Here is a 13,245-nt window from a genome sequence, read left to right on the forward strand (position 1 = left end):
ATGAAGAAAAAAAAGCCCTCCACAGCTCAGGGTGAAGGTGATAGACCTTCACACTGAGCTTTGCGGATTTGAGTCTAGCTGGACTCATTTACATTTTTTTAAATAAAAAAAATATGATACTTTTAAAAAATATATTAAATAAATGTTTTTGTTAAATCCAACAATAATGTCTCATTCTAAGTATATGAGATATTAAACCTTTAAAAAACTCCATCCTTCTATCTTTCTGTCTCTTTCAATCAATTTCTCCCACTCACACACCTAGCGGGAAACAGGCTACAGCATTGTCTCCGGGTTGTAATCGAGCCAGCAGAGTGCACCAACACCCTCCAATGTTTGCTGACTGCACAGCAGACAGCGAACACTGCGACACTGCTGGGCAAGGGGAACCCTGTACCTGATCTCCGCCAGCCTTTTCATGGCGGTGTTACCGCCAGCTGGCTGAGAACGAGGTCATAATCCCCAGGGTAGCGCTGGAAGCAACGTTGCCCTGGTGGATTAGGATCTATGCCACCGCCAGCCCGCCCGGATCCAAGATCCTGGTGGAGCTGGCAGTTCCCTGGTGGTCCGACCTCCAGGGTTGTTATGTGGCGGTGGTCCAGACAGCCACTGCAAGTGTGGTGGTCATACGACCAGAGATATGAATAGTTCCTGAAGTGGTCCAACAAGCTTACCGCACCTGGACTTGAGACCAAAGACTGATGCAGAAGGGGATCATCTGAGGGAGGTTTGGTCTTCAACACTAGGTGGCCTGCCAAATCCCTGGATCAGTGTCAGGCCAAAGCCACTCGGCGAGTGGTTCAGTGTCAAGCACAGTAGCCGAGCTGAGAGATCACATCCTTGTCTTCTCCCCCTTCTAATAAGGAATGGGTCAGACAGCACGCTATTGACCCAAATTCTGGCCTTATGCTTCACCAGCGGCAAGCTGATATATTTCAGAAATAGAGGAGTAACACCAATCGTGGGTAAGAAGTCAAATAAGAAGTCCCTGGCGACTAAGTCAAAATCTTTCTCAAAATCAATAAGAAGGACCTCTAAATGACCTGGACAACAACACCTAAGAGGAAGGCAGAGTGGTGGTGCAGGGATGCCATGGGTCTTGATGCAACCAAGGGAAATAGCCCAGTTTACAGTGGGTGGAATAGTAAAATACAGCACTTATCAGGATTCAGCACCTACTGCACAGATGGAAGCTACGACCCCTGGCATGCTTTGTTAATCATGGGCTACAGTTCCTATGATGTAAGGGAGGCAAACTGCTGATTTCTAGTTATTAGTTTCCTTAACCCCTTGGGTGCCCTGGACGAGCTGGTCTCTCCCTCTGCCACGATCGCCGTGCGCCGAGGGAGAGACCAGCTCGTCCTCCTATGGGCCCGCGGGGAGTGCTAGCCTGGCACCCCCCTCCCCTGGGCAGGGATGGAAGGGGAATCGCTTCCTCTTCCAACCCCACACCCCTCAACCCCCCCATGGCGTCTGATGACCTCATCAGAGGCTGCCCCCTCCGCGCTGGAAGCATTTCTCCTCCGATCACGTGGAGAGGGCGAGAGAGGCATCAAATGCCCACTAGACACCAGGGAGTTTGTTTTTGTGTTTATTTACAATAAAGGGGAGCGACCATTTGGGCAAGGGTCATTCCCCTGAGGGCAAATTATTTCAAGGCCATTTCTGCCCCCCCGGGGGCAGATCGGCGTATTAGAATTAGACCGATCTGCCCCAAGGGGGAGCAGAAACCCCTAGACACCAGGAATACATTTTTTTTGTTTGTTTTATATTTTTAGATGTGGGGAACTCTTAGGTGAGGGTCGCTCCCTTGGGGGCAAAATTAACTTTAGGCCATTTCTGCTCCCCTTGGGAGAAGAGCAGCCTATTTTTATTAGTACAATCGGCCCAAAGGGGGGCAGAAACCACTAGACACCAGGGATTTATTTTTTTTAGGTCAGATTCACGTGAGGGGATCGACCCCTTAGGAAAGAGTTGCTCCCCGCGAGGGGGGGGGGGATTTGTTTTAGGCCATCAGCCTATTGTAATTAGGCCGATCTGCCCCCAGGGGGTGCAGAAACCTCTAGCCACCAGGAACATTTTTTTAAAAAAAATTAGATGTGGGGAGCGACCCCTTAGGCAAGGGTCCCTCCCCTGGTGGACAATTTTATTTTAGGCCGTTTCTACCCCCCCCTGGGGCAGATCGGCTTATTTTTATTAGGCCAATCTGCCCCCAAGGAGGGCGGAAACCACTACATACCAGGGATTTTTTTTGCATTGATTTCAGGCAAGGGGAGAGTCCCCTTAGGCAAGGGTTGTTCCCTTGAGGGGCAAATTTATTTTGGCCATTTCTGACCCCTTTGGGGGCAGATCAGCCTATTTTTATTAGGCCGATCTGCCCCCAAGTGTGTCAGAAAACACTAGGCAGCAGGGATTTTTGTTTGCGCCAATTTCATGCAAGGGGAGCAACCGCTTAGGCAAGAGTTGCTTCCCTGGGTGGGGGGGATGGGTGAGCAAATTTATTTTAGTTCATTTCTGCCCCCCTTGGGAGCAGATCGGCTTATTTCTATTAGGCCGATCTGCCCCTGGGGGTAGCGGGCGGCAGAAACCACTTAAGCACCAGGGATTGGTGTGTGTATATTTGTTTGTTTTGTTTGGGGGGCAGACCCTTGGGCAAGGGTCGCTCCCCATGGGGGCACATTACTGTTGGTCATATCTGCACCCCTCTGGGGCAGATCGGCCTATTTTTGGAAGGCCCATCTGCCCCCAATGGGGGCAGAAAGCTGACCATAGACCAGGGAAGATTTCTTTTTCAAAAAAAGAGGGTGGGGGTATGGCCATACCCTCACCCAAAATAAATGGGACCATAAGGCAATTACTCCCAATCCACTCCCCGGTGGGGGCAGAAAGCCTAAACACATCTGAAAACTATACATCTGGGTGAGTCTAGGGTGGTGTGCAATACATTCACCCTGCACCATTTTCTTACCCACAATGCCCTGCAAACCTCCAACTTTGTAGGAATTTACACATTTTTTCCACATTTTTGTGATGGATCCTTCCAGAATCTGCAGGAATCCACAAAATTCCTACCACCCAGCATTGTCACATCTATACCAATAAAAATTCTGCCCCACTTGTCAGCCTAAAAATGTTTTTTTTTCAAACTGCCCTTTTGGACGTGCTTTTGTTCCCCTTCAATTTTGACATGTTTTGGTTCTTTCCTGTCACAGGCACTTGGCCCACCTACACAAGTGAGGTATCATTTTTACTGAGACACTGAGGTGAACGTTGAGTGGTAGGAAATTTGTCCCGGTTCAGTGATCCCACACAAAAATGAGAGAAAAATGTGTTTGTTTAGCTATATTTGAGGTTTGCTGAGGATTCTGGGTAAGAAAACACTGAGGGATCCATGCAAGTCACACCTCCTTGGACGCCCTCGGGTGTCTAGTTTTCAGAAATGTTGGGTTTGGTAGGTTTCCCTATATGGCTACTGAGCCCAGGACCAAAAACGCAGGTGCCCCCCCCACCCCCTGCAAAAACAGGTCGTTTTGCATTTGATAATTTTGTTGCGTCCATGTTGTGTTTTGGGGTATTTCCTGTCGTGGGCACCTGGCCTACCCACACAAGTGAGGTACCATTTTTATTGGGAGACTTGGGAAACGCTGAGTGGAAGGAAATTTGTGGCTTCTCTAAGGTTCCAGAACTTTCTATAACCAAAATGAGGGAAAAGTGTTTTGGGGCCAAATTTTGAGGTTTGCAAAGGATTCTGGGTAACAGAACCTGGTGAGAGCCCCACAAGTCACCCCATACTGGATTCTACTAGGTGTCTCGTTTTCAAAAATACACAAGTTTGGTAGGTTTCCCTAGGTGCCAGCTGAGCTAGAGGCCAAAATCTACAGCTAGGCACTTTGCAAAAAACATGTCAGATTTCAATGTAAAAATGTGATGTGTCCATGTTCCGTTTCCAGTTGCAGGCACTGGGCCTACCCACACAAGTGATGTACCATTTTTATCGGGAGACTTGGGGGAATACAGAATGGAAGAACAGGTGTTATTGCCCCTTGTCTTTCTCTATATTTTTTCCTTCCAAATGTAAGACACTGTGTAAGAAAGATGTCTATTTGAGAAATGCACTGTCATTCACATGCTAATATGGGGACCCCTGAATTCAGAGATGTTCAAATAACCAATGCTTCTAAACACCTTGTCTTGTGCCCATTTTGGAAATACAGAGGTTTTGTTGATACCTATTTTTCACTCTTTATATTTCAGCAAATTAATTGGTGTATACCCAGTATACAATGAAAACCCACTGCAAGGTGCAGATCATTTATTGGCTCTGGGTACCTAGCGTTCTTGATGAACCTACAAGCCCTATATTTCCCCACAACCAGAAGAGTCCAGCAGACGTAATGGTATATTGCTTTCCAAAATCTGACATCGCAGGAAGAAGTTACATGGACGTGGAGAAAATTTGTTGTTTTTTTACCTCAATTTCAATATTTTTGTATTTCAGCTGTTATTTTCTGTAGGAAAACCTTGTAAGATCTACACAAATGACCCCTTGCGGAATTCAGATTTGTGTCTACTTTTCAGAAATGTTTAGCTTTCCAGGATCCAGCATTGGTTTCACACCAATTTCTGTCACTAACTGAAAGGAAGCTAAAATCACAAAATATAGTAAATATGGGGACTGTGCCAGTAAAATGCCAAACTAGTGTTGAAAAATGTGATTTTCTGATTTAAGTGTGCCCGTTCCTGAAAGCTGAGAAGATGGTGATTTTAGCACGGCAAACCCTTTGTTGATGCCACTTTTAGGGGAAAAACCAAAAGCCTTCTTCTGCAGCCCTTTTTCCTTTTTTTTTTTTTTTTTTTTAAACGAAATTTTCGCTGTATTTTCATCAGTTTATCTCATGGCTGAGCTACCAGAATGCGACTTGTAAAAGGTTGGCATGGAAATGAAAACATGATGTCTTCATTTGCATGCAGTCATCGGTGATTGCTGTCTTCACGTAGGTGTTCAGGACACAGTGTTTCCGTTCCTCTCTTTTTGTTGCTAATTATTGTTACAATGCCCATTGTCAAATTGTCTTATAATGGAAAGCCCACGTTTGATGGTCCTTCTAAGGCGGAATGAACGTGCACACTGGCTAATGAATGTTGTCTCGAGTGCTGAGAGGACGCTCCTTCTGCTTCGAAAATGGATTGTGAGTTATAGGAGCAGTTCGAGGCTCTCGCCACTAGATGTCACCCCCGCGCCTCTACGTACTCCTTAGCAACCGGACGCTCGGTGCGGTGTCTCTGCCGCGGTTACGGTGTCTCTATGGCCCAGACCCACCTCCGTTGCTATAGGCAGGATCATTTGTTTACTTCCGGGGCTCTGTGATTTCATACATTCCCCGCGATAAGAAAATAATGCATATACACATTAATGTGGACGCCGCGATGACGATCGTAGGGCGAAACGGCAAGTCGCGTTAATACGGGTCGCCCCCGGTAACCCGGCAATTCTCACGCTTATATCACATCCGCGACACCATGTCAGCAGAAGAGAGCGATGATGAGATTCCCGGTGAGTATCTACCGCTCCCGGGCCTGTCACTGCTGCTGGGCTTCCCCCCTCCCCCTACATTCCCGTGTACCCCTCCTTAGCTGCCGCAAGTGTCAGTCTTCTCCTGTCCACCCAGGCACAGTCTTTGGGTGTCGTTACAGCATGAACAGCCCACCACTTTATCCGAACCACAATAACCCTGACTTTTTGTGTCAGAACGTCTCTTCGTCGTTGAGCGTTTGCTCTCGGCGTTGACAGGGTTTTTTTTTTTATCTATTGACATGCTTGGCACCATGTTGAATGTTTGTCCTCTGTGTTTGCCGTGAACGTTCCATAAACACAGTGCGAGAGAGTTAAACTGAATGTTTCAATTTCGTGAAAGTGGGTCACCATGGTCCCGGGTGAGAGAGGGTTGGCTTGATTGCCAAGCTCTCCCAATGGACCACTCCAGACCGTGCTTGACGCTACAGGTGGAAAACCCAATCTGGTATTCTCCACTTACGTATTCCTGGAGGTTTTGGAGCCGGGGGAAGTGAGAAACCCGATCTTAGTGTAGTATTGTACTGGCACTTTGAGTCTCCTCTTAGTAGCCTTTGTTCATCCAAAATGTGTATCTACGGAGTTTCTACGAATGGGTTCTATATATATACTATAATGAAAGTATTTGTGAACTGAGAGTATGAATGTCTCAATGGAACTTGTATTAATGCTGGTATTGTGCTGTCTGATTTCATTACCCAAAGGGTGTATGGGTGATAATAGGGAGACCGTGTGAGTGGAAAATATTGAGCTGATGGTGTTCGACTCAGTATTGACGGTAGGCTATTGACGGTAGGCATGCTGTTGATGTTAATGTCCATAGCCACAGTTGAAGTTTTTAGAACCTTTAGGGTATCGAACAGAGTGGTGAAGAATCATGACATTTCCCTTACATACTGGGTGATGTGTAGATCGTAATTTGGCTGATGGTGACTTGATATAGTAAGCTTTTTTTCCATAAGGGTTTTTTGTGTTCTTTAAAAATAATAAGATATATAGTGTATACATTCAGGGGGATATATCTTTAGTTAGAACATGCTTCTTAGTTGACTTTCAAGACTAGGATTTGCAGATTGCTTTTTTTGCATATGCGATGGTGAATAGGATATTAGAGGTATTGTGATATGCATTCTGAAGCATGATCTTATACGGAGATTTCTTTTACTTGGGTTAGAAAGCTATAGTCATGCAAAAATGTTCAGTCTGATTATCTTTAGAGCAGATTCATTATGCAGCCACAGGTATCCCTCAGTCCATTGTGAAAATCCAGTAGCAAGATGTTGCATAGGTGTCAAATAGATACACTACTGTAACTTCACATTTTGTTGACAGCACAGTACGTTGCAACTTCACCACTAGTGCAAAGTAAGCAGCTAACTGGATATCACTTTTATAAGGCAAAATACTTTGGGGTGCAAAATCGGACCATATCACTGGCATGGGAGGCGCCACACAGATATGAGTAGAGTTAGAAAAAAAAAAGAATCAAGACTGTGACCGCATTAAGGTGGAAAATCACCATTGCAGTAACAGGTGTCTGGAAACAATTTTAGGATGCTTCCCTTCATTGTTCTTGTACTGTCACTATACCTCCAAATGAAGTACACTCAGGTAGTAGTTGAATGGTTTTTATTATGCCAACATTTGTATGTTCTGTTATTATATGCATTACATTGACTTGAGCACATACAGAACCTGCAAGTATACACCTTTTAGAATGTGTGCTCTGCATTTTTTAGTTCACTCATTACAGCCACACAAACGCAGTAGGGTAGGAAGAGCCTCAGAATTCCCTGGTTCTGAAGAAAGCCACTGACCCACCTGGGCTTCAGATTTGGGCGAAATATGTTGACTGATATGTGTAGGAGTATTCATAATGTAGATCACTAGATTACATTTAATTTTAGATTAAATAGTAACTCGTAATGCATGTAATGTGTGGACCTAGTTCCCATAGAGAAAGTGTTTTTTGTTTTGCCAATAACTTTGGTGCTGTTTGCTGAATCCTCAAAACCTTTTCAAAAGTTGTTTGCCACTGTCCTCAGCTGCCGTCTTGAACGTTTCGGGGTGCTTCATCAAGTGGAGTCTGAGAAAAAGGGGGTATCTCAAAATACTTTTTCCCCATGCAATTTCTATAGGGATTTTTAGGCACAATTTCATCCTCGAACCTATGGAATGAATTACACCAAATTTGACAGAAAGCCAGCTCTTGGTCCAGAAAGAGCCCTTTTTGTGATTTGGTGTAAATCCACGCCAATCATGCGGCCTCCCTCTATAAGCCTTTCTAAGTCCCCAAGGACCGCCATCTCCCCGGAACTTTGCCTGAAAAAAGGAGGGTGGCCACGTGGACTCCCTCGATAATGAAACATTGCCCTGGAATGAAGGGAATTCTTGAAAATGGGGTGGGGGGTGCCGGAGTGGCCTCTATTCCGGGCTGTATACGGCTCCGGGGAACCACCACCTTCCTGAGGCAAGGTCATATTTTAAGTGAGAGGGGAGAGGTGAGCAGCACCCTACTGGGCTGTTTTTGGACCCAGGGAACACCAGCTCTGTGGCTGGCCCTTCCTAAACAAAGGACAGGTCCCATGCAGCTCCAGACTTGGAGCCAGTAATGGCCCTGGGGACCACCACCACGCCCTAGGGCTGGCTCCCTATGTCCTGAGGTGCCCACCCTTCGGACATAGTAGTTTGCTGTCGCTTGGCAGGGGCTATGACAGCTCCCAGCAAGTGAGAGCAAATTGTAAGTCCGCCTCCAGCAGGCGGAAGCAGAAAAACTGCTCCCACTTGCCTAGAGCAGACTTTTTATCTGTCAGGTGAAAGAATTGCTCCAGCATGCAGGGAGCAGCGTTTCTTGTGCTGGAGCAATGAGACTGCAGGGAAATGTAGGTTTCCCCGCAGTCTGTGCAAAATGTCAAAGTATAGCCACTTTGCCTTAATTACACCAGACAGGGTCACTGGAGGCTTTACTTTGTGGTACGTTACTCAAAGGTTGTGTAGAATGTGCACTATACATTTACCAAATGAGATAGCACTTACTAATTAGCCATTAAAAAGTAGTCCAGTTAGGTAGACATTTTCCGCAAAATTGTGGATTCTTCTTGATTAAATAAGCAAGTGAGGATTCATTTTGACGCTTATGCTTATTTCAAAGAAATTAAACCTCAACAGGAAGCAATTACCAATATAAACCAACAGGTGCCCCAGTTAAACCATTGCTTCTGTAAAGGACAAATCCTCTCAACTTATTGAACATGTGCAAGGCAAAGCAAGGGTGTTTTCTCTTCAATTTGCTTGGTGCAGGGTTGGATGCCTTTGGGGGTGGTGGGTTGGCCCTCACCATGCGCTGCTCATTACTCCACGTATTACTTCACTCAAGGCATCTTTTATGACATCATACTATCACTGCTACATTTCCAATAAAATTATTGATGAGAAAACTGCATGGCGGGGTCGCGAGTTATAGTTTCTTGAGATAATTATAACTGTTGAACTTCTATGGTTTTGTGTATGTAAACTTTGAACCTAACTATAACGTCCCTCTAACCTTTGTTTTTTTTGTTTGTGAATATATATATATATATATATATATATATATATATACACACATGTATATTCAACAGTGGTTCTGAGTTAGCAGTGGAGGAATTGGTTGAAACAAACAGCTTCCAAAGTCATGTTCATTTTGAAGCGATAATTAAAATGTATTTGAGAAACAAATCCTTGACAACAGTAGTTTTCTGGCCATAACAACCGACATTTATTGATTGGCCTTCATATTTTATGAAAGTGTCCATGTTTCATGAAATTCTATGAGATGCGTAGCATCGCAAGATGTGTTTGGCTCCATGTTCATGACAAAGTCGGAATTCACACCAGGGAAAAAGTGACTATTTGATATATTTTAATGCTGAGAATTAAAGTGTACCATTGTTGCCTACCTCTGTTCTGCCACATGAGGTACACAAACATGAGAAAGCATGTATCCTGTGACAACAAAGGCAGATTTGGAAAGCTGTTGACATGAAAAATGCAATTAGGAAGCAGATCTGTTTGTAGAACTGTGCTGTAGAGGACTGTCCCTATTATAGGATATGCCTCAGTTATTGGACATGTGTTGGATAAAGATTACAACGTGTAAACACGAAACATTCATTAACGATGAATATTTATTGGCAGAAGTGGGTAACTGTTGCCTCGTGTCTATGGGATGAAAAGGCTGTTGGAAACAACAACCTTTACAAATGAAACATGCTCAGACTGTGCAAACCTGCAAAAAAGAATAGTGGCTTTTCATTTTCCAGTAAGCATTTTCCAGGCAAGGGAGCTTTGAAGTGAAAGAAAGGGGCAGAAAGCTTTCTCTAAATTCCTTGTTGTGTACCGTTAACCAGCCTGATGTGCTGGCATGTATCGAGGTACAAGACCTGGAGATCACAAATCGGATTTTGAATCGTACTGAATGGCATGAATGATGTATGCAAAAAAGCCATAGAAAAACTCGAAGGCATGCAATTGTTATGTCTAACACCTTTCTCACGTGCTAGCTTTTTAAACGCTGAAAATATAGTATCAATATGGACTGACTATCCTGTAGCCACAAAAGACAAAGTAGCAGCAGGGATGCTTTAAAATATTTTACAAAGTTTATGATATCATTTGAAGACCACAGCTATGGGAATGCTGCCCATATGAAGTCCACTGCATAGTATGTAGGCATGGTATTCTCATTCTGATATCACTGTTTTATCATTCGAACCATATGTTGACATCAGTGTCTTGTCATCCAGGAGAGTTTCATCTAAGCACATATTGGCCTTCAGTCCAACATCAAAAATAAGAATAATCACACAAGTAAAACTACTTATCTTAGAAATGGGGGGTGGGTCACCACAATACCATGGGGTTAGTTGTGAGCCAAATAATTTATTGGTTGTTTTTGAGTACTGTTAGAAATGGGGTCTTTGGTTGACAGTCAGGTTACCCCCTGTTCAAGCAAGGACCCTCACTCTAGTCAGGGTAAAAGAGAATCACCCTCAGCTAACCCCTGCTTACCCCCTTGGTAGCTTGGCAGAGCAGTAGGCTTAACGTCAGAGTGCTAGGTGTAAAGTATTTGTACCAACACACACAGTAACTTAATGAAAACACTACAAAATGACACAACACCAGTTTAGAAAAATAGGAAATATTTATCTAAACAAAACAAGACCAAAACGACAAAAATCCGACATACACAAGTCAAGTTATGAATTTTTAAAGACTAAACTGAAAAATAGCACTTAGAAACACAAAATGCTTTGATGAGGTGTTAACAGGGCGTCGTGACGGAGTCATTCCCAACAAGCCGACACCAGCGGCGCCGGACACGGAGTCGCGTAGACCCCCAAGTACAGTACCTTTGGTGAAGAGTGAAAACGAGTCGATGCGCGAAGTCGGGGATCGCGGCGTCGGTGCGAAATGTTGATTCCGCGCACTTCGAGCGACATCGGTGCAACGACTTCCACGGAGTCGTGGACTTCAGCGGGGCTGCAGCGGCGTCGGGCCTGCGAAGATCGCCGCTTTCCAGCGAAGATCACGGAGTCGGGTGCAGGCGGCGTCACCGGATTTGGCAGCGGCGTCGGTCCGAAGTCAATTTTCTTGGATTTCCACCAGCTTTCCTTCCAGGGGCCCAGGGACTGGATAGGGCACCACTTGTCAGAGCAGGAGTCTCTCCAGAGACTCCAGGTGCTGGCAGAGAGAAGTCTTTGCTGACCCTGAGACTTCAAACAACAGGAGGCAAGCTCTAAATCAAGCCCTTGGAGATTTCTTCACAAGATGGAAGGCACACAAAGTCCAGTCTTTGCCCTCTTACTCTGGCTCCACAAAGCACAGTCACAGGCAGGGCAGCACTTCTCCTCAGCTCTTCAGGTCTTCCCCAGGCAGAGGGTCCTCTTGATGTCCAGAAGTGATCTAAAGTCTGTGGTTTTGGGTGCCTTTCTTATACCCAATTTCTCCTTTGAAGTAGGCCTACTTCAAAGTAAAGCCTCTTTGCTATGTGAAATCCTGCCTTGCCCAGGCCAGGCCCCAGACACTCACCAGGGGGTTGGAGACTGCATTGTGTGAGGGCAGGCACAGCCCTTTCAGGTGTGAGTGACCACTCCTCCCCTCCCTCCTAGCACAGATGGCTCATCCGGATATGCAGGCTACACCCCAGCTCCCTTTGTGTCACTGCCTAGTGTGAGGTGCAACCAGCTCAACTGTCAAACTGACCCAGACAGGGAATCCACAAACAGGCAGAGTCACAGAAATGGTATAAGCAAGAAAATGCTTACTTTCTAAAAGTGGCATTTTCAAACACACAATCTTAAAATCCACTTTACTAAAAGATGTATTTTTAAATTGTGAGCTCAGAGACCCCAAACTCCACATGTCCATCCGCTCCCAAAGGGAATCTACACTTAAATCAGATTATGAGGTAGCCCCCATGTTAACCTATGAGAGGGACAGGCGTTGCAACAGTGAAAAACGAATTTAGCAATATTTCACTGTCAGGACATATACAACACATTACTATATGTCCTACCTTAACCATACACTGCACCCTGCCCTTGGGGCTACCTAGGGCCTACCTTAAGGGTGCCTTACATGTAAGAAAAGGGAAGGTTTGGGCCTGGCAAGTGGGTACACTTGCCAAGTCGAATTTACAGTTAAAACTGCACACACAGACACTGCAATGGCAGGTCTGAGGCATGATTACAGAGCTACTTATGTGGGTGGCACAACCAGTGCTGCAGGCCCACTAGTAGCATTTGATTTACAGGCCCTGGCACCTCTAGTGCACTTTACTAGGGACTTACTAGTAAACCAAATATGCCAATCATGAATAAACCAATTACATACACATTTTGTAAAGGAGCACTTGCACTTTAGCACTGGTTAGCAGCGGTAAAGTGCCCAGAGTAACAAAAACAGCAAAATCAGAGTCCAGCACACATCAACAACCTGGGGAACAGGGGCAAAAAGTAAAGGGAGACCACCCCAAGGATGAAAAGTCTAACAAGTACTGTTTCCATCTTTGGCGCTGCAGGGCAAGCCAGTCATTTTGTGAACACATGGTATGGCAGTTGTACCCATATTTCTCTGCAGTAGGTGCAAGAGCACAGCTCATCACATGTCAGACTTAACATGAGGGTCACTGGAATGTATATTTCAGGCCCGGCTTTGCTGGAATATTATTTTTATGTGTTGGGCTAACACCAGAATTGTAAATTTGAAATGCTCTACATAGATATGTATTTCGGCATCTTATTTTTTCAGTGTTTAGCATGTATGTGTCACCTCCTGTTTTGGCAGAGATGCCTTACAGGTAGGAAACACGTGGGGTGCCTGTTTTTGTGGGTGGATGGTTGTGTTTGCTAAAAGACCAATTTTATGCTTTCGGTAGTTATTTGCAGGCTTCTAATGTTTCTTGACGCTTATGCTACAAAATGCCCCATGTTAATCACTTTTCTTTCACAACTTTGAAGTAAACTTATGATGTGAATATGTTGTTGCAAATCTGTTGGGTATGGTCGGCTTGTCTTTTGTTCACAAGCTCAGACTCAGCCTATCGGAGCCTAGCTGGTTATCAGCTAGTGTCCTTGAAGAAAGTAACCGCTTTGAGGTAAAGTGCACATCTCTACCGTAGGAATCTCAAGGCA

The 13,245-nt window shown here is 45.0% G+C and overlaps 1 protein-coding gene across 4 annotated transcripts in view; it reads left to right on the top strand.

Moving 5' to 3' along the window:
- The first annotated feature begins 5,234 nt into the window (after positions 1-5,234).
- The window catches only part of RPGR (retinitis pigmentosa GTPase regulator), a 427,988-nt gene continuing 419,977 nt past the window's right edge, over positions 5,235-13,245 (top strand). For 2 of the 4 annotated variants that reach the window (XM_069204236.1, XM_069204234.1), the window contains exon 1: positions 5,373-5,554. In XM_069204236.1, the coding sequence (XP_069060337.1) occupies positions 5,521-5,554 (34 nt within the window). In that variant the 5' untranslated portion in view covers positions 5,373-5,520. Of the gene's footprint in view, positions 5,555-13,245 lie in introns of all 4 variants that reach the window. The other 2 variants (XM_069204238.1, XM_069204237.1) reach the window with 2 other exon arrangements.

This window comes from Pleurodeles waltl, chromosome 8, assembly GCF_031143425.1.
Source record: "Pleurodeles waltl isolate 20211129_DDA chromosome 8, aPleWal1.hap1.20221129, whole genome shotgun sequence".
In the NCBI taxonomy this organism is placed as follows: Eukaryota; Metazoa; Chordata; class Amphibia; order Caudata; family Salamandridae; genus Pleurodeles; species Pleurodeles waltl.